Source organism: Ursus maritimus, unplaced genomic scaffold, assembly GCF_017311325.1.
Source record: "Ursus maritimus isolate PB19 unplaced genomic scaffold, ASM1731132v1 scaffold_7, whole genome shotgun sequence".
Classification (NCBI taxonomy): Eukaryota; Metazoa; Chordata; class Mammalia; order Carnivora; family Ursidae; genus Ursus; species Ursus maritimus.
Window position 1 is genome coordinate 56,061,785 of NW_024426885.1, and position 24,229 is coordinate 56,086,013.

At 47.0% G+C, this 24,229-nt stretch overlaps 1 protein-coding gene across 3 annotated transcripts in view; it reads right to left on the minus strand.

The window, feature by feature from the left end:
• The window catches only part of STOX1 (storkhead box 1), a 54,290-nt gene extending 53,566 nt beyond the window's left edge, over positions 1–724 (minus strand). For all 3 annotated transcript variants that reach the window (XM_040624558.1, XM_040624560.1, XM_040624559.1), the window contains exon 1: positions 412–724. In XM_040624558.1, the coding sequence (XP_040480492.1) occupies positions 412–724 (313 nt within the window). The remainder of the gene's footprint in view (positions 1–411) is intronic.
• Between the last annotated feature and the right edge of the window lie 23,505 nt (positions 725–24,229).

Sequence of the window (24,229 nt, forward strand, 5' to 3'; positions counted from 1 at the left end):
CCAGTTCAGCAGTCCCCTTTCCTAAGCACCCCCATGGTGCCGGGGCAGAGGCCCCTGTCTCCTGACCCCAGTCCCGGTGCCCCGGGCTCCCCAGAGCATCGCTTTTCTCAGTAGAAAGTTTCTTCCGCCAGGAACCTGTTGGCTCCACTGGCTGAAGTTGAGAAATGGAGGCATCTTGGAGTTGGCGCCAGGCAGCGGCCAGACGTATCTCGGGGGCCTGAGCTTCAGTGTCCCGGCGGGAGAGAAAGTCCTGGGAGGACACCCCTCCTCCAGCAGTCAGGTGGCCGCCCACCCCTCTTCCCCCGGTCCCGCGGCCTCCGAGCGGAGCCTGGGCCGCACACGGCCCGGCGGCCAGGACTCGGTGCCCGCGGCTGGCGCGGGACGCCCCTCCCGTCCGGGCCCCGCACTCACCCACCGCCCGGATGCGGAAGCCGCGCGGGGGGCGCAGCGCCCGGCGGCACCAGGCGTCGCGCAGCACCTGCAGGCTGGCGGGGGGCGCGTGCACCAGCAGCACCCCGCGCCGCAGCCAGCCCTGGAAAGCCAGCCGCGAGGCGGCGCGCGCCAGCCGCGAGTTCCAGAAGCAGCGCGCGTTGGCGCGGCGGAAGGCGCGGAAGACCGCGCGGCCGCTGGGCTCCTCCGCGCCCGCCGCCGCCGCCTCCTGCGCCTCCAGCCTGCACAGCACCAGCGCCAGCGAGCCCGGCGCCAGCTGCACCGGCCGGGCCATGCCGCCGCGCGAGGCCCGGGCCCCAGCCTAGCGCATGTTCGGGCGCGGCGGTGGCGCAGCACCGGCGGCCGGGGCGCCACACGCCGGGCGGGAGGGATCGGCCGACTGCGCGCGGCGCCGGCTGCCGGGGGAACGGGCTCCGGGGGGCGGGGCCGGCGGTGCTCTGCGGCTCGGGGGTGGGGCGGGACGCGCGGCCGGAGGGTGGCCGCGGCCCTCGGCAGCCCGGCGCCCAATGGGGCTTTCCGAGTACTGAGCGGCCAGGCGGTTCTCCTCCCCGGTCGGGTCTCCGCCGCCCCGCCCCCCCCCAGGGCCTCCCCGCAACTCCCTGCCCCTCCCAGCTCCCGGGCAGCCCTGAGTTCCCCTACCCCGAGGGGGACGCTCTGGGGCTCTTCCAAGTCCTCGGGGAGCCCCGCAGCTCCCGGGAGCCCCTTTCAACAGCGGCGCGAGCCGCATGGCCAGCGGTCCCCAGAACTGAGAGGACCAGGGTGGCCACCATCGTCCTGGCTTTAGGGTCGCTCCTAGTGAGAGAGGCCACGAGGGACAGCCTGAGGGTGTCAGGGACCTCGCTCGGGCCGGGAGTCCGTCGACCCAGGTTTGAGTCTTGGTCTGCTCCTAACCCGTTTTGCTCCTTACTTCCCCTCTCCCTGAGCCTCAGTTTACTGTCCTGTAAAATGAGGAGTTGGAACTGAATTCTAAGCACCTTCGCATCCATGACTTTCGGAGGTTCTAGGCTCTGGGCCGGCCCCTGGGCTATCCTGTACTTCGGTGGGAAGGGAAGGGAAGCGCTCCAGAGGAGCCGTGGCGGCTGGCCAGGCGCGGTGGTGAAGTCCGTGGGATTCAGCCTTGGGCTGGATCTGGGCATTCCGCAAAGAGTAAGAAGCCGTCTGGCCCCGGGATCTCCCCGGACGCAAGGGAGAGGGGTTTGTGATCTGTCGGGTGGACTGTAGCGAGTGCCTCGGAGCAACGAGGTACGGTTCATATGCTGAGGGACAGAGGCTGGAGCCCTGACTGGGTCACTGGATGAAGGCTCCTGGAGGAAAGAACAGGGGACGTGAGAGGTAGGGTGTTCGTTATTACTGCTAGAAACTGGCCCGAGAAGAGGGAGCAGAGGTGTTTGGCAAGACCTGGGGGTCGTCTCAGACGTCCCACTCCCTCAGCTCATCGGTCAACAACCATAATAATTGGAGATAATCTATACCCTCCCTCTTTGTAAATTATCCTCACGATAAATAATAGATGATTCTATTAAATAATGATAGCTAACATTTGCTGAACACTATATGCTGGGGGTGTTAATTTCACAACTCGGTGTTAACTCCTGTTAGTATCTCCAGATTTTTTTAGACATCGGGGAACTGCGGGCTGTGTTAGATTAAGTGCATCCTCATCACACAGAGAGTAAGAAATAGAGTTAGACAACTACCAGTCAGGGTTCTCTATGACAAATAAGTCTGACACAATTTTGAATTCAAGTAAGCATGCGAACCTGAGATAACCATCTCATGTCTGAATTCTGACTCTGATGGAGATGGATGGATGGATAAATAACAGCCGAGAGCCTAAATGAACTAAACTCCTGTCTGTAGAAGCTCCACAGGGAGGGCAAAGTTTCCTCCACTGAGTTCTCTCTGTCGCCCTAACGTTGTGGGGTCAGGGATACCTTTGCTGTGTTTCCCACCCTGGAGAACAATGACTTATCTCTGTATCTAGCATCTAGCAGAGTGTCTTTTCCATTATAATAAGGATAATGATAATTCTCGTTTACTCTCAGCTAACTCTATGCCTAGAACTGTACTAAGGGTTTTACACGTGTGATCTAATTTTATCCTCAAAATTAACCCTCTGAAAGGGGTAATATTAGTAAGCCCCATCTTCCACAAGAAAAACAAAACCTTAAAAAGGGGGGCGGGGCGCTCGGATGACTCAGTTAAGCATCCAACTCTTGATCTCAGCTCAGGTTTGTTGATCTTGATTTCAGGGTTGTAAGTTCAAGCCCCTTGTTGGGCTCCATGCTGGGCGTGGAGCCCACTTAAGAGAAAAGAAAAGAAAGAAAAGAAAAGAGAAAAGAAAGAAGAAAGAAAAGAACAGAAAAGAAAGAAAGACAAACAAAAGCTTAGAGAGCTGCCTGTGAGAACAAAGCTAATGGACAGTCAAATAGAGATCCCAACATTGTCCGCACACCTGGCTGGACAGGGAAGCCAGAAGACCACACCCTGACTCACGGGACCTGTTGCCTGGTCTGAAAAATTGTCCTGAGCTTGATTCTCTCTCCCAAGTTTCTGAACTGGAAATACACAATAAGGCCCTTATTAGCAGAGCCTGTAGCTGCTGGGATGCTGTCAGGTAGACCTGGCTATGAGATTTCATGGCCTGAAATTATGAGGTAGAACTGTCTTAACCTGTGGAAACTTTTATTCAGATGTGTGACATTTCCATTATTTTACTTAAACTAGTCCGATTAACAAAAGAAGAGGGAAGGCTGAAAAGAGAAAAATTTTAAACTACAGCCAAATATGTATCCACTTATTTTCCCAAAGGATCAGCTACCTCACAAATATGCCCAAACTCCTACCAAATGGAATATGTCTTCAGAGTTAATGGAGGGGCGCCTGGGTGGCTTGGTTGGCTAAACATCTGCCTTGGGCTCGAGTCATGATCTCAGGGGCCTGGGAGGAAGCCCGGTCTCGGGCTCCCTGCTCAGTGGGGAGTCTGCTTCTCCTTCTCCCTCTGCCCCTCTCCCTGCTTGTGCACGCACTCTCTCTCTCAAATAAATAAATAACTTTTTTTAGGGAGTTAAGGGAAAACTGAAGACCTCCAACCTGAATGGCCATTATTACATGTCAAAACTAGAGAAATAGAAACTTCTTAAGGGCCTTCCATCTGTGTGATTTCTGGACACCAGACACAGAAACTTTTTTTTTTTAAGATTTTATTTCCTGGGTCTCCTGGGTGGCTCAGTAAAACATAGCCAGGATTCCATATTTGGCCAACTCTGGCAAATGAAGCTTAGAGTTCGATTTCATTTGGTTTAGAGAACTGAAGCGGCAGGAGACTCAAACGCATACCTGCTCCATGTGTAATCTCTATAGAAGAGAACCTTGAGGGGCGCCCGGGTGGCGCAGTCGTTAAGCGTCTGCCTTCAGCTCAGGGCATGATCCCAAGGTCCTGGGATCGAGCCCCACATCGGACTCCCTGCTGGGAGTCTGCTTCTTCCTCTCTCACTCCCCCTGCCTGTGTTCCCTCTCTCGCTGGCTGTCTCTCTCTCTGTCAAATAAATAAATAAAATCTTAAAAAAAAAAAAAAAAGAAGATAAACTTGATCATCTGATGCTCACATCTGTCTGGGGTCTCTCCGAAGTAGAGCATTCAGTGCTCTTCACACTCACCCCAGCCTGTCTTTCTAATGTCATCTCCATTTCTAGCCTTGCCCTCCTCCTGCAAGCCACACCGACGACCTTGTGCTCCAGCTGCACAAAATTATACACCTTCCCATGTCTTCGCTGCCATTATTCCAGCGGCCTCGAAGGCCTTCCCCCTTGCACGGGGTGCTACCCTACACATCTCAGCGCATGAAACCTGTGACGCATGCAGGGAGATATCATCAGTTCTTGGAGCACATTGTTAACCCTTTATAACACTTGTGTACCCAGCGCTGTAATACTTAACTAGCTGTCTCATCGGGCAACCTGGGATTCCTTGAGGACCAGGCTCCTGACTGACTCATCCCTGTGAGCCTGCACGTAGCCCAATACATGAGCCATAGATTCATTCCACTTGAATCAAGTCCTGTTTAACTAGTACTCGATCCAGGATAACTCCACTTTTTCTGCTTCTCATCAGTCTGGGGTCACCACACGCATAAGCATTTCTGGTTTGTGGGTGAATCGCAGGAAGACCTCCTTATCCAATAGTCGATGCCGGGGCGAAGCCTCGGGGAACAGGCACACCCAGGCCTTACACACCCAGGTATTTGGAGTTCAGTGGTTTCTCTGGAGTCTGTTTACAGCATACATGTTACTCTGAGAATGATGTTTGGATGAACTGCCTCAAAATTGTTTCCATACCAAAATCCGTCAGGCTGAAGGTCCTTCCCCTTAACTCAGAAAATCAAGCCTTGACACGTAAGACTGATTTAGAAATCGTTTTCTATCTGGCTTCTCTTTATTATAACCATTTCCACTTCTACAGCATCTTTTTTCCCTGTACCAGAAAAAAGAAAAAAAGAAAAGAAAAAGAAAAAAATCCTGGAGACTTCTGTTTGTATTTCTCAAAGAAAAATGCAAGGCTTTGCTAAGCAACTGTGTTGAGGCAAAGTCTAGAGAAAAGGAGGTAGGGGCAGGAGAAAAGCATTTAATGCCATTTTTTTATTTTTTTTGAAATATTTTATTTACTTATTTGAGAGAGAGACAATGAGTAGGGGACTGGGCAGAGGGAGAGGGAGAAGCAGACTCCCGACTGAGCATGGAGCCTAACACTCGGGGCTCAATGTCAGACATTTAACCGACTGAGTCACCCAGGTGCCCCTAATGTCATTTCTTTAAACACACATGCGTGGGGGGCCTGGGTAGTTCAGTCAGTTGGGCGTCTGTCTTCAGCTCGGGTGATGATCCCAGGGTCCTGGGATCGAGTCCCACGTCAGGCTCCCTGCTCGGCGGGGAGCCTGCTTCTCTCTCTCCCTCTGCCTTCTGCTCCCCCTTGCTTGTGCTCCCTCTCTCTGTCAAATAAATAAATAAAATCTTAAAAAAAATAAACACACATGCGCACACACACACAATGAATTACCTTCGTTATTCTAGCTACTGAAGTCAGACAAGATTCTGGACCACGGTAGCCTTACCCATAAAAAGAGTAACAATGCTTGGTCAGTCTGAAGAATTTCTTAGAGTCCCTTCCAGCTTCCTGGTTCTACAAGTCCACTTTCACACCCAAAGAAACCCTAATGTATTTAAATAGTCACTGAGTCCGAGGAGACACTAAGGGATGCAAATTCAGAGCCTGAGAGCCGGATATCTCAAAGCTGATTCCGATTTGCCTTTAAACAGTTCACTTCTTTATCTCTCTAATGGCAAGAGGCCAACAGAGAAAAAATATTGGGGAAAAAAGATCCTTAGTTGGGAACACTTAAAGGCTAAGAATCCTAGAAACCCCATGATTCTGTTGTAAGAAGTGTTAAAGAAAATATTATTCCTTTTTTTTTTAAGATTTTATTTATTCATTTGAGAGAGAGGGAGGGAGGGAGGGAGGGAGGGAGAGAGCACGACTGGGGGGAGGTTAGAGGCAGGGGGAGAGGGAAAAGCAGACTCCCTGCTGAGCAAGGAGCCTGACATGACACAGGACCTGATTCCAGGACCCTGGGATCATGACCTGAGCAGAAGGCAAACAGTTAACCGACTGAGCCACCCAGGTGCCCCCCAAAAATATTATTTTTTTTAAGATTTTATTTATTTATTTGACAGATAGAGGCAGTGAGAGGGGGAACACAAGCAGGGGGAGTGTGAGAGGGAGAAGCAGGCTTCCTGCTGAGCAGGGAGCCCGATGTGGGGCTTGATCCCAGGACCCTGGTCATGACCTGAGCCGAAGGCAGACGCTTAACGACTGAGCCACCCAGGCGCCCCAAAAATATTATTCTGACACTTGCTAAAATGGGAAGGAAGACTTTATTCAAGACTATTGCAAAGTCTAGACAGCTGTAAAGCAAAGATAGCAAAAAAGCTGGAGATTTTGGCCAAGAAGCAGAGTGAGGAAGTCAGTGGATAGAAAATTACTAATAAGAGACATGAAGGGTGGGGGGATTCTTGCTAAAATGACCTAACAGGACTCCTGCTAAAGGCAGGTCAAGGATTTATACATCAAAGGTGGGGGGTGAAGAACTTGATCAGATATGAAGGGCGGGAGATTCATACAAAACTGACCTTAGCAGGATTCTTGCTATGGCTGGGCTGGGGCACGCAAAAGACAGAATGGGGCCCAAGTTCAAGGCCTACTCAGAAAGAAGGCCTAGGGGCACCTGGGTGGCTCAGTCGGTTAAGCATCCGACTCTTTTTTTTTTTTTAAGACTTATTTATTTATTTGACAGAGAGTGAGAGAACACAAACCCGGGAGAACAGCAGAGGGAGAGGGAAAAGCAGACTCCCTCTGAGCAGGGAACCTGACAGAGGCAGGGCTCCAACCCAGAACTCTGGGATAATGACCTGAGCCAAAGGCAGGAACTTAACCAACTGAGCCACCCACGAGCCCCAAGCATTTGACTCTTGATCTCAGCTCAGGTCTTCATCTCAGAGTTGTGAGCTTGAGCCCCATGCTGGACATGGAGCCTACTAAAATGAAAGAAAAGAAAAGAAATGAAACAAGGGGCACCTGGGTGGCTCAGTCGTTAAGCGTCTGCCTTCAGCTCAGGTCATGATCCCAGAGTCCTGGGATCGAGCCCTGCATTGGGCTCCCTGCTCCGCTGGGAGCCTGCTTCTTCCTCTCCCACTCCCCCTGCTTGTGTTCCCTCTCTCACTGGCTGTCTCTCGGTCAAATAAATAAATAATCTAAAAAAAAAAAAAAAAGAAATGAAATGAAGAAAGGAAGGGAGGAAAGGAGGGAGGGAGGGAAGGAAGGAAGGAAAGGGGAAGAGAGAGGGAGGGAGGGAGGGAGGGAAAGAAAGAGAGAAAGGAAAGAAAGAAGGGAGGGAAAGAAAGAAAGAAAGAAGGCTTAGAGGAGCCTGACCAAAGTTTGGTCAAGAAGAGTCTTTGTCAGAAGCCAATACAAACTTCCTGCACTCTGTCCCTCCCCACTGGTTAAAGGAACTAATACCCATAAAGCTTTTAAAACACCCCCACAATCCCATTTTTGTTTGGGGAGGGGGAATTGGAATATTATCATTAACAGAAATTATTTCTAGATGGTGGAATTATGAGCAATTTTTATTTCTTTCTTTGAGTTTTTCTATACTTGCCAAATGTTTACAAAAAAGAAAAAAGAAGAAGAAGAAGGAAGAGGAGGAGGAGGAGGAGGGGGAGGAGGGCAAGAAGAAGAAGACGGCCCCAATAATTTTTGGTTTAAAAGAAGTTGAAAGAAGTTAAGGCAGCGGAAGCTCCTGCACCGGGGCCATCAGAGCCGATAAGCTTTCTAACCAAAATGAAGAGACTCCATCATTCCACTTCCCCATTGAACTTGGGGTCGGAAGGCAGGTCTCAGAGCTGGAAAAAATTACTTCCAGAAAGAAAGCCACAACACCAGCCTGTCAAAAAGATGTGCAATGAAGTGTTCTGGAACCAGAGCAAGTCAGCAAAATTCTTATTATTTGAAACTGGAAAATCAAATTAACTCTTTCCCTACACCTTAAAAAAAAAAAAGAAAAGAAAAAGGAATGAAGTGTGTAGGCCTAAGGCAAGATGCCAAACCCAGTTTCAGGATTTTAAAGGAGGAACCACGTCTCTTCAGTTTGATTAAGGCACAGAGTGTAAAGCTGGGCCTCATATCCCACTATTTACATGCAAATTCTACCAAAAATGAGTTGGCCCCGCTCCAGATGCCCAGATCTCAAAGAAACTCTGTTTCCCGTGAGGCCCCTGCCCTGTAGCTATGAGTCTCCTCTCTGCTTTCTCGGGGGCAGCGGGGAGAAAAGATGCGAAAGCATCTCCCTCATGCACTGACATGACCTTGGATCGGGAAACAAACTGTTGCTTTGTCCCTTCTCACAATCTACTTGTTACCAGTTGTTTAAGCCTCTTTTTCTTTCTTTTCTTTTCTTTTCTTTTTTTTTTTTAAGATTTATTTATTTATCTGTGGGGGGGGGAGGGCAGAGGAAGAGGGAGAGAGTCTCAAGCTGACTCCAGAGCCCGACTCGGGGCTTGATCCTGCGACCCTGAGATCATGACCTGAGCCGAAACCAAGAGTCAGACGCTCAACCTGTTGAGGCACCCAGATGCCCCAAGTTGTTTAAGCCTCTTAACTGGAATCCAGGTGACCTTGTATCATCTGTCTACCCTCTAGAGTGCCCCCCACAGCATGGCTCAAAAGCCAGAAGACAGTTCTCTGAACAGGATGGTAAAGAACACAGTCTGATAAGGGAGGACTGGACGTTCAAGTTGGTGCCAACCAGCACTGGTCTAGGACGGCACAGAGGCGGTTCGCTCAGCGTTCTCCAGCGGATCCAAATAAAACAGGAGGCTTTGTAGAGGTACGTGTAACATAACAAGGAAAAGTGCTTACGGAGCCCGCTAAGTTCCAGGGGCCACTTTAGGTAATAAAGAGGAGGACACGAAGATAGAGGGAACGTTTCCGTCCACTCACATAGCTTGCCATCTAGTGTTTTTCAAAACATCAGAGCCCTCCTAACAAATCTATGATGCGAAAAAGCAGAAGAGAAGAGCATGAAGTAAAAAGAATGAGATGTCAACAAATGCCATGGTCAGTGTGGACCTTATTAGGATCCTAACTGGAACAAACCAACGTGAAACAGTTCATGAGAAATTTGAACACTGCCTGGGTATTTGACAGAAAGAACAAAAGGCAAAACAAAGGGGTACATGAGTGTGATTTTGAAGAAAGGAATATGCACTTGAAATACTTCCGCCGTTTAGGGCGCCTGGGGGGCGCGGTCGTTAAGTGTCTGCCTTCGGCTCAGGGCGTGATCCCGGCGATCTGGGATCGAGCCCCACATCGGGCTCCTCCACTGGGAGCCTGCTTCTTCCTCTCCCACTCCCCCTGCTTGTGTTCCCTCTCTTACTGGCTGTCTCTCTCTGTCAAATAAATAAATAAAATCTTAAAAAAAAAAAAAAAGAAATACTTCCACCTTTTAAAAAGGAACATCAGTATGTTGGGTAAGTTGTTTGGCGATTTTCTTTTCTGATCTTCAGTAAAAATGATCACTAACCCTCAGTCATCACCTCCTACAATAAGGTATATCTGAGTAGCAGAGTGCTTCTAAAATATACTTGCCATTAAGACCCAAAACATTAATATTTTAAAATAACATCTTTGAAGGAAAAAAATTTCTCTTTTCCAACAAACTGTGGGATCATACTTTCCCCACTCACCAAAAAAAGAAAGAAAGAAAGAAAAAACCTCCCAATACCCAGAAAAGAAAGAGAGTAGCCCTGGAGAGACAGAAAGAAGGGGCGCGAGCCTTCAAACAGAGATAGGCGGCTACACATCTCGGTCTCGCTTTCAGGACTGCGACGTTGCTCCACTTACTAGGACAAAGATTCACACTGAGAATATTAAGATTTGTGTGTTCCCTTTTATAGATTTTTATTTCTTTATCTGATGGGGGAGGGGCAGAGGGCGAGAGAGACTCTCAGGCAGACTCCCTGCCCCGCGCAGAGCCTGACATGGGCCTCCATCCCAGGACCCTGTGATCAGGACCTGAGCCGAAACCAAGGGTCACCAAGAGTCAGACGCTTACCGACTGAGCCACCCCAGGGCCCCTAGGTGTTACCTTTAAACGAACTGACTTCCATTCTACAAACCTAACGTTGCTTGGGTTGACTGACACTCCTTTTTTTTTTTTTTTTTTTAAGATTTTATTTATTTATTTGACAGAGAGAGACAGCCAGCGAGAGAGGGAACACAGCAGGGGGAGTGGGAGAGGAAGAAGCAGGCTCCTAGCGGAGGAGCCCGATGTGGGATTCGATTTCAGGACCCCGGGACCACACTCTGAGCCGAAGGCAGACGCTTAGCCACCCAGGCGCCCTTGACTGACACTCCTATCATAGAATCAGGAAATCTAATATTATAGCTAAAAGGAACTTTGTGCTTTTGTTCCTGTTCCTCCCCATCCCGTCGGAAGACACTCGATAAAGAAACTGAGGCCCACAGAAGCTAAGCGGGCGCCCAGGCCGGCAGAGCTGGCGAGGGAGCCAGGAGCGGGGGCGAGGGAGGGCTCGGACTCCGGGTCCGGCGCAGAGCGCCCCGCGCTTGCTTCCGCAGCCCCGAAGCTGAAATCGGAATGATAGAGATCAGCGCCCCCTGAGCAAGGACGACACACAAATGTGTGACGCATTCCACATATTTTGGGTGAAATAGATAAAGGGGATTCAGAGCACACATATATATTTTTTAAGATTTTATTTATTTATTAGAGAGAGCACCAGGGGGGTGGGGCGGAGAGGGGCAGAGGGACAGGAAGAAGCAGGATCCCCAATGAGCAAGGAGCCAGATGCGGAACTCGATCCCAGGACCCTGGGATCATGACCTGAGCGGAAGGCAGACGCCCAACCCACGGAGCCACCCAGGCGCCCCCACAGTACACATGCCTTGATGAGCGCTGAGGAATGTATAGAATTGTTGAATCATATGTTGTTTCTAACATAGTGAAACTAATATAACACTGTATGTGTTATGTATGTGTATGTTAACTATACTTGAATTATAAAAAAATTATGGTGGCGCCTGGGTGGCTCAGTCGTTAAGTGTCTGCCTTCGGCTCAGGTCATGATCCCAGGGTCCTGGGATTGAGTCCCGCATCAGGCTCCTTGCTCAGCGGGAATCTGCTTCTCCCTCTCCCACTCCCCCTGCTTGTGTTCCCTCTCTTGCTCTGCCAAATAGATAAATAAAATCTTAAAAAAAAAAAAAAAGAATTATGGAGGGGAGTGGGGTGGAAGGATGGGTGGCTGGGTGATGGGCACTGGGGAGGGTATGTGTTGTGGTGAGCGCTGTGTGTTGTGTGAGACTGATGAATCACAGCCTTGTACCCCTGAAACAAATAATATATTATACGTTAATAATAAAAAATAAAATAAAATAAATAATAAATAAAAAGAATTATGGCATATAAATAAAATTAAAACAAAATGAAATAAAATAATAAAGCAGAGGTCACAAACTACAGATGGGGGGCCGAATTTGACCCACTGCCTGTTTTTGTACGGGCTGTAAGCTAAGGATAATTTTTACATTTTAAATGCTTGGAAAAAAAAAACAAAGAAGATTTTTTTTAAAAGATTTTATTTATTTATTTATTTATTTGAAAGAAAGAGAGAGAAATAGCAAGAGAGAGAGAGCATGAGCAGAGGGGAGGGACAGAGGCAGAGAGAGAAGCAGATTCCCCAATGAGCAGGGAGCCTGACGTGGACCTTGATCCCAAGACCCCAGGATCATGACCAGAGCCAAAGGGAGATGCTTAACCCACTGAGCCACCCAGGCGCCCCAGAATATTTCTTGACATGTGAAAATTACATAAAACTCAATTTTCCAAGTCCATCTAGTTATGTTGGAAGATCGGCACACTCGGTGGTGTACAGATAAGGTGTGGCAGCTTTTGCCAGTCGAGCTGAGTGGTTGCAACAGTCTGTATAGTCTGGGAAGCCAAAACTATTTCCTCTCTGGCCCTTTACAGAAAAAGTTTGCAAAATCCCAGTCTAGAGCCCTGTCCGCGCCAAGGCTGCTTGCAGAACAGGGCCAGACATATGGAAAGTATTCTTAGCGCACAATCGGTAGGCCCTTGGGCCTCCCTGGGCCCACTCCGGTCCTTTCCATGTCGGATGCTGCTGGAAGAGGGCAGAACGGGTAGCTGCCCTCTGTGGCCTCCAGCCAACAGGCTGAGCTGAGGTGGGGTAACTTAGTTTCTGTTCTCACTGCCTACTCAATCGTGGCCTCTCAGCTAAGCCTGTCAACAGGGAGACCAATTAGTGACAATTTCTATGCGAAAGGCGTTTCCTTTAGGCAAGACCGAGATCACCACCTCCTTTCACACAAAACAATTCAGGGTCACAAGGTTAACCTGGGTTAGATTCAAACCAGGGCTTAAAAAGTGAAAGGCATTTTTTTTTTTAGAAGATTTTATTTTTTTGGGGGGGGCGCCTGGGTGGCGCAGTCGTTAAGCATCTGCCTTCGGCTCAGGGCGTGATCCCGGCGTTCTGGGATCGAGCCCCACATCGGGCTCCTCCGCTATGAGCCTGCTTCTTCCTCTCCCACTCCCCCTGCTTGTGTTCCCTCTCTCGCTGGCTGTCTCTCTGTCACATAAATAAATAAAAAAATCTTAAAAAAAAAAAAAGTGAAAGGCAGCCCTCTTACCAATCCTTAGAGCTCTCCAGACTCCTTAGGAAAAAAGTGTCAAAGAATTCACCTCATTTACCAGATGGAGACCTAACACTTCAGGGGGAAACAGCCAACAGACCCTGCAAATTTAATATCCCTCCACAAGATTACCCTCAGATTTCCCACAGATGTTTATGGCAAAACTTTATTAGAGCCATATGTAGCAATCAGTCTCCTTGGAATTCAAGAACACCAGAGAGTGGCCTTCCACTCCAGAGTTCTGAATTTTTTAAGAAAGCAGAGACTCACCTCTAAGGCCAGGGTGTTCTCAAAGCACACTTCTTACAAGTGAAAATACTCTTTTCCATGAGGGGAAAGATGGATTTATAGGCAAACGTGTTTTATAATAGATTGTCTAAAAATTTACTGTAAATAAGTTTGAATGTGTACGTTAGAACATTTTAACATGAGCAGAGCAAACCCTTTGGTGGATTGTTTCATAAAGTCTATCTCTTTTTCTTCTTGACAGCTCATAGTTGGTTATTCAACAGAATCTCATAATTTTTTCAAATTGAAATGCCATTCACGTAATATAACTTGTTTATTCTACCTCAATCAAAATTGTTCACTCTAAAGTGAACGGCTCCGTGGCATTCACTATGGAAGGATTTGTTTTTTAAGCCAATGTAGCCTTTTCTCATTTGCCTAAAATTTCATTTATATTTTGAATATTAACAGGGTACATACATCCCTACTGTCCCTGTTCCTCAAATGAATTTGAAGCCAAGAATTGTTTTTTAAATCAATAAATTGTCCCTCTTGGACATTCAAATTTCCAAATGATGATGAGAGGTAAACCACACTAGCAGATAATGGGAAAAATATTCTTTTAAACTGATTATGATCATTCAGAAAGGATTTCTACCCCTCCCCACCAGTGTCGAGTGCCCCTCCCCTCCCCACCGGGGTGGTGTCAGAGGTGGCCAGGGGGAGAGAGAGGACTCCCACCACAGCTCAGCAGGAACAAGGCCCCCCCCCCTCACGTGGAAAGCAGTAACAAGATGGTCCACCACTTTCAGGCCTAGGGACAGCCTGAAAGCCCACCCCACCTAGAAGTAACAACGCCCCCCATCCTGGTCTCCCCCACTGTCAAAGGAGCAAGAGTAAAAATCCTGGACACCACCCCCCCAGCCCCGATCGGGCAATAACAAGGTGGCACTCTTCTTCACCCACTGGAGTGGTGTCAGAGGTTTGAGTGTTATCTGCTAAAATACAAAATTTAAATAAGATCCAGAGTCTCACAACACCAAAACGTCCAGGCTTCAGTCACAGACCACTTGTCATACCAAGAACCAGGAAGATGTCAGAACAAACGAGGACACCAACAAGAGATGATCCAGATGTTAGAATTATCTGGCAAGGGGGCACCTGGGTAGCTCAGTCAGTTAAGGATCCGGCTCTTGATTTCGGACCAGGTCATGATCCCAGGGTCCTGGGATTGAGCCCCGCATTGGGTGAGAGCCTGCTTCTCCCTCTCCCACTCCCCCTGCTTGCGCTCTCTGTCAAATAAGTAAATAAAATCTTTTTTAAAAATATGATTTTAAGGTGACTTTTTCTTTTCTTTTCTAAGATTTTATTTATTTATTTGTCAGAGAGAGAAAGCAAGAGCACAAGCAGAGGGAGCAGCAGGCAGAGGGAGAAGCAGGCTCCCTGCTGAGCAGGGAGCCAGATGTGAGACTCGATTCTAGGACTCTGGGATCATGACCTGAGCCAAAGGCAGACGCTTAACTGACTGAGCCACCCAGGCACCACTTTCTTTGTTTTTAAAAGGAAGATTTCAGGGGTGCCTGGGCGGCTCAGTCGTTAAGTGTCAGCCCTCAGCTCAGGGCGTGATCCCAGGGTCCTGGGATCGAGCCCCACATCAGGCTCCTCAGCTGGGAGCCTGCTTCTTCCTCTCCCACTCCCCCTGCTTGTGTTCCCTCTCTCGCTGGCTGTCTCTCTCTCTCTGTCAAATAAATAAATAAAATCTTTAAAAAATAAAATAAAGTAAAATAAAATAAAATAAAATAAAAGGAAGATTTCAGGGCCACCTGGGTGGCTCAGTTGGTTAAGTGACTCTTGATCTCACTCAGTCTTGATTTCAGGGTTGTGAGTTTAAAGCCGAGCATGGAGCCTACTTTAAGTAAGTAAGTAAGTAAGTAAATAAATAAATAAATAAATAAATAAATAAATAAATAAAATTAAAAGGAAGATTTCTTAAAAATCCTAGAGAACTACTTGAGCCTGTTGTCCGGGGAAAATTTGTTTTGTGATCTCCTATTTTCCATCTGTCTCGTGCTTATGTTCCTTTGAAGAGGGGACTTTTTTAGGTGCTGTGCTCCTTGGGGAGCCTCCCCTTGTGATCCCAAATGCCCTTTCACCAAATCTGTTATTTGGTTTCTCTAGGAGTACATCTCCCTCTGGCTCTCAGAGATCATGAGACGGGCGCTAACCTTTTAGGTGTCGGGCCCTCTGCCTATGGCGTCCACGGTACCTCTTCCCCATCTCACCTCTAGGCCTCCTCCTGAAGTAAGAAGCTGGGTCAGAGGTCATACACATGGTGAGGACGGCCTGCCTTCTCCCCAGCTCTGCCTCCTGGACAGAAACGGGGTCTCTGCAGGAATATTCTCTACTTCTTCGGTGACCCATCCTCAATATTTTATCTGATTGCTCTAACCAAGAATATTCTTTTAAAGACTCTGGCGCTTGTGGAAAAGATACAAATCGTTTAAGGTCAAAGAAGTCAGGCGTCAGCTCTCAGCGGGCACTCGTACTTCATATAGTTGTGGCTGTTCTCCAACTGGATGGGGAGATTTCCCTCTATTTCATTAATTTTGTATTTTTAGTGGGTTTGAATAGAGAATAATGAACAAATAGGACTTTATTTCACCATTTCTGATTCAATATGCCATTTCCCAAGCCAAATGTTTGGGACAGCCCCTTGCCAGTCTTCCGGAATGAAGATGTCTGCCCTCTTGGCTTTCATTCAACCACTTTTCATCTACATTTGATTTTTTCATTATGATTGATAACATCGCCATTCTTCAACCCCTAAGCTCAACATTTGCAAAGGAAAAGGGGAAACTACAAAGGACTTCTATGTATCAAAGTACCTAACTCATGGGTTGTGAAACAGCCGTGTAGAAGCCCCAAAGAGGTGTAGGATAGGAGGGCACCTGCCTGACCCAGTTGGTAAAGCATGCAATTCTTGATCTTGGGATTGAGTTCGAGCCCCACGCTGGGCATAGAGCTTACTTAACAAAAAAAAAATTTACGACAGGAACCACGTCAGGTACCCAGGAAACATTCTGAGCAGGAAGAGAGAGGGCAGATGTGTGAAGCCACTGCTGAAGCAGCAACATATCAAGTTTCTGATCAGTTCATCATAGTTACATCATTTCCGAAACTACATCTACCATGGGGCACCTGGGTGGCTCAGTCTGTTGAGCTCAAGTCATGATCTCGGGGTGCTGGGATCAAGCCCCAAGTCTGGCTCCTTGCTCAGCAGGAAGTCTGTTTGATCNNNNGTCCCACCCCTCTCCCCTTCCCCCCCTTTTCTTCTCCCCCTTCTGTTTCCCCTTCTCCCCACCCTGCTCATGTGCTCTGTCTTTCAAATAAATAAATAAAATCTTAAAAAAAACACAACACTACATCTATCATAAAGTGTTTTTCCAAAAATAGTTTAGGCTCTCAAAGAATTTTTAGTAAATTTCCCTGAATTCCAGTTCATAATGAAAAGAATCCAAGACATCTTGTTTTTATTTGGTATCTCTCATGAGAACTAAGAAAAGCAATGCAAATGTTTTCACTTCTTTAAGAAGCTGGGGAGAGACTTCAGCTGGAGTTACAGGGTTTGGCAGGCAAACATTCCTCACAGCCTTAAGTGTGATCTGAGCTCAGTCCCCACAGTTCTGGTTCATTGCATAGGTGTTCTCACCTGCAAAGTGGGAGAATGAAGAAAAGCCCTATCTCGTAACCTTTTTTTTTTTTTTAAGATTTTATTTATTTATTTACAGAGAGAGAGAGAGAGCACAAGCAGGGGGAGTGGCAGGCAGAGGGAGCAGGCTCCCCACCCAGCAAGGAGCCCGATGTGGGAGACTCAATGCCAGGACCCTGGGATCATGACCGAGCGGAAGGCAGCAGCTTTACCGACGGAGTCACCCAGGCGCCCCCTATCTTGTAACCTTAAAAGGTGATTAAGTGAAGGATGATTTAGGGTAAGGATTGGGATCGAAGTGTAAACCAGGGGCATCTGGTTGACTCAGTCAGAAGAGGTGTAAAACAATATTGAAATATAAGATTAAGATTATACATTATACTTTGAAACAGATTTTACAAAGTATTTCTTACATCTGTCTTGCAACTGTTAATATCTTGTTTACACAAAATTCCATAATTATGTCGTATTTTTTCTTACCCTAACCTTATTTGTTATGATTTAAATTTCCTCTATCATCCTCTCAATTATAATTTGAATATAAAACCATTTTCATTTGAGAGAGAGTTGTTTTGAAAGTATTTTGTAAAGGTGTCAGCGTCTGTGCAGTAACCTGGAACAATGTGGTTATCTATGGGATTACATCATTTAGGGATAGTATACATTTGCTCAAAGTAATTTTTTTTTTAAAGATTTTATTTATTTATTTGAGTGAGAGAGAGCGAGCACACGAGATGGGGGAGGGTCAGAGGGAGAAGCAGATTCTCCTTTGAGCAAGGAGCCCGATGACGGGGCTCTGTCCCAGGACCCTGGGACCATGACCTGAGCTGAAGGCAGACGCGTCACTGACTGAGTCACCCAGGAGCCCCTGATCTGCTACTTACTAAAGATAGAATCTGCTTATAACAGCTCCTTAATAATTTAACACGAAAGTACTGCTGGAGCCATGCTGAATGCACGGGAAAGCCAGAAGCTTGTGGATCACAGCTTGGACCTCTAGGCTTCAGTTTCCTCAGGGGCTCTTCATGTGCACTGCTGGAGGTCTCAGGCAACCAAGAGTGAACCATGCATGATCAAGCCTTAAAACAGAAGCAAATTAGCTGTGGAGCTAAAGGATTAACTTTAGAATGGTAGAATTCTCACTTTATTCCAAATTCCAATTCTTACAGTGAGGGTTGGTTGCCTGATAACTCTTCTGGAAACAGTAGCTCAAAGGTTAAACATTCGCCTCTTGGAAGCATTTCCAACAGCCAAGTGACTGCCTCCTGAGTTTGCAAAGCTGATAAAACCCCTGCGGTAACAGGTGGATCTGGGAAATGGCCTAAGTGTACCCCAAGGCTAGTGTATTTTATACCTTAAGAAGAATGGCTCAAAGTAGGTTTTAGTTAAATATTTATGTTCTAGCCAGAAACAGCAAGCGGTCTTTGTGTGGCCAGCGCCCGGCTTTCAACAGGTCTATCTATCTCAGCAAGGAAATGAACGGACATTAAATATTTATTCTATACATGTTAAAAGTAGACTCTGCTCTTTCCCTGCCTGAAGGGAGATAGAAAGGCTAGAGATAACCAGTGAGCTGCATTTGGAAACACAATTTTATTTGAAAAATAAAAGGAAATATAATCTTATGAAAAGACTGGGAGGCCAGGTTCAACTAGGAAGCAGATCTGAGGTTTTACTAGGTGAGATGATGTGAAATGTGAAACCCTTCACCATTGACCTGAGGGACAGAAAGAATAACTTTGGAATTTTTTGGTTGCATTTTCTCACCTTTAGAATGGGGAAAATAACATGATTTTTTTTCTTTTTCCTGCAGCATAAACAACTGCTTAAAGAGACAAGGGTGCCTCGGTGGCTCAGTTGGTTGAGTATCCAACTCCACGTCTCAGCTCCGGTGGTGATTCAGGCTCGTGAAATCAAGCCCCTTGTGGAGTTCCACGTGAGCCCCACATGACCCCCACATGAGCCCTGCCTCGAGCCCCACCTAGAGCTCCACGCGCAGCAGGGAGTCTGCTTAAGGATTCTCTCCCTCTGCCCCTCCCCCATCAAATAAATCTATCTTTGTTTAAAAAATTCTTTTTCTTAATTTTATTTATTTGAGAGAGAGAGGGAGAGAGAGAGAGAATGAGCGGGGGTAGGGTGGGGGGAGAAGAGGAGAAGCAGACTCCCTGCTGAGCAGGGAGCCCCATGTGGGGCTCCATCCCTGGACTATGGGATCATGACCTGAGCCGAAGGCAGATGCTTAACTGACTGAGCCACCCAGGCGCCCTACATGAACAAATTTTTTTTTAAAGAGACAACAGGCCCAAAATGGAGTCATTTGTGCTAAGCCCACACTCCAAACCAAGACTTAACTACCTACCTTAATTACAGTTTTAACCTTTCCCAGGAGTAGAACCTTGAAACTAGTCAAGCTGGAATTACCTGGTCAACTCTACTGAGATAATCTGCTTGATAGAACCCTGCCATCCCCTAAAGGAAGGTGACCTTGCCACAAATAATCCACTCTGCTGCTCGCAGCTCTTTGGAGTTCCTTTTTACTTGCTAGATGGAATGCTGGCCGATTCATAAATCACTGAATAAAGCCAATAGAATCTTTAAAATTTACTCAGTTAAAATTTTTTTTAAAGATTTATTTGAGAGAGAGAGAGCATGCACACAAGAGTGGGGGAGGGGCAGAGGGAGAAGGACAAGCAGACTCCCCACTGAGCAAGGAGCCTGACACGGGGCTCGATCCCAGTACCCTGACATTATGACCTGAGTGGAAGGCAGACACTTAACCGACTGAGCCACCCAGGCGGCCTGAATTTTGTTTTTTAACACTACTAACTGCTATGTCAATTCTCCAAACTCTTGGGGGACTGTTGCAAAGGAGAATTTGCCATAGCTAACTCATCTCCAGACTAATTTATATTTTTGGTTTATCTTAAGTCAGAAAATTTAGACTATTTTGTCTCTTTAGATGTGAAAACGTTTTGAAAAAGTTTTAAACTCCAAGATCAGTATTACAATAACCTTTATTTAATGGCTTTCTATAGATTACACTTCAAGTTACTCCCTGCCCACAGGCGCCTGGCTGGCTCAGTGGGTAGAACCTACAAGCGACTCTTGATCTTGGGCTGAGGTTCAGCCCCATGTTGGGTGTGGAGTTTACTCAAATGAACAAACAACGCTGGAGCACCTGGCTGGCTCAGTCGGAGGACGTGCGACTCTTCATCTTGGGGTTGTGAGTTCAATCCCCACACTGGGTGGAGAGATTACTTAAAAATTTTTAAAACTCTTAAAAAATAAAAGTTATTCCCTGTACTTTATGAAGTTTGATTTGCCTGAACGATAATGGTACAATATCAATTTTTGTTGGACCACATGCATATGTAACCAAAGGTGAAATTTCCACCGGATTTAGTAGCTTAAAGAGTTTTTAGGGCAAAGGTCAAATAATACCAATACAAATAAATACCAGTTATAAAAAATTATTTGGAAAAAGTTCAATTCTGAAGTTAAATTGATTCCCCAAATTTGATAACCGAGCACAAACTTCCTACAAAGAGGCACCTGCTTAGCCACATGGTAACGATTATGAAACTGCACTTGTGCAATAAAGGGTAGAAATTAAAGTGATTATATGACATTCTTTGAAGTTAGGTCCAAGGCACATGCGTTCTAAAAATCAATGAATTAGAAAGCCATCTGCTCTCAAGACACTGTAAAACAATGCCAAGAGCCATGTATTTAAAAGGTGATTGAGATATCTAAACCCAGACTTAAAATATTCTTAAAGTTTAAATATCTTAGTAAGGAATAGATATTTTACTTTATTTACTTAAGATTATTTATTTATTTATTTATTTGACAGAGAGAGAGAGAGCACACAAGTAGGCAGAGCAGCAGGCAGAGGGTGAGGAAGAAGCAGAATCTTTGCGGAGCAGGGAGCCCGATGCGGGGCTTGATCCCAGTGCCCTGGGAGCATGACCTGAGCAGAAGGCAGCCACTTAACTGACTTAGCCACCCAGGTGCCCCAAGAATAGATGTTTTAAAATATCCACCTAGAAAATATGAAGGGAGAAATAACCCAAAGAGAGTAAGCCAGAATCTACAGTTACTCCAGCAATGTCCACAATAAGATTTTGTTACCATTAGAAGGAAGCTCTCCCGACATATTCATGCACTTTACACGAATAAAGTCTCTAACACACAGATCCACAAGAGTTTAGGATTTCGTATAGCAAACACAAGGTTTTCCCCATTGGTCTTGAATTTGCTTATAAACAAGAGTACCACAAGTTGTTGTTTCTAAGAATTTGAGAGAGAGTGAGAGAGAGAGAGAGAGCAAGAGTGGGGGGAGGGGCAGAAGGAGGTGGAGAAGCAGACTCCCTGTTGAGCAGGGAGCCTGCCTTGGGGCTCGATCCCCGGACCTGGAAATCATGACCTGAGCCATAGGCAGACGCTTAACTGAGCCACCCAAGTGCCCCTACTGCAAGTTCTAAAACAGAAAAATTAACTGGAGGGGCACCTGGGTGGCTCAGTCGTTGAGCATCTCCCTTCAGCTCAGGGTGTGATCCCAGGGTCCTGGGATCGAGCCCTGCATTGGGCTCCCGGCCCCGCTGGGAGCCTGCTTCTTCCTCTCCCACTCCCCTTGCTTGTGTTCCCTCTCTAGCTGGCTGTCTCTAACAAATAAATAAATAAAATCTTAAAAAAAGAAAAAGAAAAATTAACTGGAGCTTAAATCTTATCTTTAGAATGGCAGGGTTCTTATTTTATTCCAAAACCAGATTTACTCTAGATTTGATTTCACCCAATTTGAAATTAGGCTGACTCACACTAAAAAAAATATTAAATATATAAATGCTTATTTTTGATTAATAAATATTTGTAAAACCACTCAAGGTTAAGCCTGCATTTCAGCCCTGCTTAGCTGTAAGTATCAGATACCTTTAAACTGTAGTTTAAGGCTCACCAGGTTTCTGAGCTAATCCAAACTGCCTGATAACATGTTAGGAGTTCATCACCCCAGTGGACAGGAATTAAAACTTTAATTGCCTTAGGGGCACCTGGGTGGCACAGCAGTTAAGCGTCTGCCTTTGGCTCAGGGCGTGATCCCAGAGTCCTGGGATCACGCCCCACATCAGGCTCCTCCGCTGAAAGCCTGCTTCTTCCTCTCCTGCTCCCCCTGCTTGTGTTCCCTCTCTCGCTGGCTTGTCTCTCTCTGTGTCAAATAAATCTTAAAAAACAACAACTTTCATTGCCTTAAATGTGGTGTGAACCCAACTGCCAGCACCCGCATCAAGCTCTCCTCTTCAGTCAAAATCCGTGTGTCGTGTAGATGAACCTCTACTTGGCTCCTGGCCTCGGCCTGAGTTGTTTGCAGTGAAGCTGGGGCCCCAGCTCTGAATCCTACCTTTGTTGTTGGGGCCCTGACAGTCTGTAAAATCCTCTCCTTTAGGGACTGGACTGTCTTCATGGTCCTGCCACAGCTGTGGTCTAATTCAAACTGATCAATTTTCCTGGAGCTTCGATTACAATCTGCCCGATTTTCAGTACACAGCCTAGAGGGCTACTTCCTCACCCCCCTTCCTCTCTCCATTCACCGGATCAGACCTCCAGGCAGTGAAGTCAGCCTGTACATGGGTATCTGGACTATCAGTCACCGCTGGGTAGGGCATGGGGGAGCAGCACAGTTAGGATGACCCCATCACCAGTCTCATTGATTACCGACATATTCTAGTTCCTCAAATGCTCGGTAGAGCAACATTTTAGGATTTATCTAATTTAGGCAACAGTTGCTCTCACCGTTTGCTTTGCCCAGTTCAAAGCGATTTCTCTATGGGATCCTAACTAGTCGGGGAAGCTCCCCTTCTGCCTGAAGGAGAGAACACAGTGTTTCCAGGTAAGGCTTCCGAAGATGAAGTCACTGTCTTGAAGAATAGTCCCTTCAGATTCGGGCAGACGACTGACGGCCGGCTGGAGACACTCAGAGAACCTGGAACCTGGGCCTTTGCCCACAACTCCCACCTCTTCGAGAGCGCCTCCCTCATTGCTTGTTATCTCCCTTCTTGCCTTGCCATTTTCTTGACCTCTCCATTGTCAAAAATCCTTTGTTGCTTACTGTTTACCCCTCCCTCTGCTGACCATCTCCATTCTTTTTTTCCCTCTCCACCCAGCAAGCTGTGTTTCTGCGCAAGCCAGCCAACAGGCCCCCTCACCACCTACGTGTTCCCCCAATCAAGCACTTCATCACCCTCACAAACTCTTGAGGTTTGAGCGTCCTGCCTGTGAGCCCCCCAGCAGGTGGTGGGGACCCCCCACCCACACAGATTATGTTCCTCATATGATACCCCGCGAGAGAATTACATAGTCATGCCAGTTTGAGGGTGAGACGCGAAACAAAAAACGATGATGAAAATGGGGTTTTCCCAGCTTATTTGTTGCTTAAATAGTTGTGACCCTTGCTATGAAGAGACTATCTCAAAGGTTCCTAGACTTGCTTATCCAATGTAGAAATATTTACCCCCAAAGAAAAAGCCCAAATTGCTTAAATAACATCTCCAATACAATCGCTTCTTTTCTTGGAGTTATTTTGTTTGTTTTTAAAAGATTTCCCGGGGCGCCTGGGCGGCTCAGTCGTTAAGCGTCCACCTTCGGCTCAGGTTATGATCCCAGGGTCCTGGGATCAAGCCCCAAGTCGGGCTCCCTGCTTGCCTGCTTCTCCCTTTCCCACTCCCCCTGCTTGTGTTCCCTCTCTCTCTGTCTCTGTCAAATAAATAATAAAATCTTTAAAAAAAATTTCTTTTTGGGGCACCTGGGTGGATCAGTCGGTTAAGCGCCCATTTCTTGATTTTGGCTCAGATTATGATCTCAGGGTTGTGAGATCGAGCCCCAGGACAGTCTCCACACTGGCCTTGATCCTGCTTAAGATGCTCTCTCTCCCTCTCACTACCCCCCCACCCCTGCTAGCACACAGTGTCTCTCTCTCTCAAAACAAATAAAATTTAAAAAATCGTTTTGTTTAAAAGATTTTATTTGATAGACAGCCAGAGAGAGAGGGAACACAAGCAGGGGAGGTGAGAGAGGAAGAAGCAAGCTCCCAGCAGAGCAGGGAGCCCGGTGAGGGGCTCGATCCCAGGACTCTGGGACCACGCCCTGAGCTGAAGACAGCCGCTTAACGACTGAGCCATCCAGGTGCCCTGGTTTTTTGAAGTAATCTCTACCCCCAACATGGGGCTCAAACTCATGACCCCGAGATCAAGAGTCACATGCTCCACCAATCGAGCCAGCCAGGTGTCCATCCTGGAGTTTTTTGTTTTTTTTTAAATCACATATTAGGTAGGGAAACCCACTATGTATACCTTAGTTAGGAGGGTGTCTAAGCATGTTAACCTGGACGAGCAGCAGCAGTGCCTGATGACTTGTTAGAAATTCTGGAAAGCAGGCCAGGCAATCTGTGTTTTAAGATTGTCAGGTAATTCTGCTGCATATGAAGAACCACTGCCTTGGTTTGGGGATAATGATCACACTGAAACTCCATCATTAATGCAGCTCAAATAAGGAGCTGACTCAGTGTCTTCC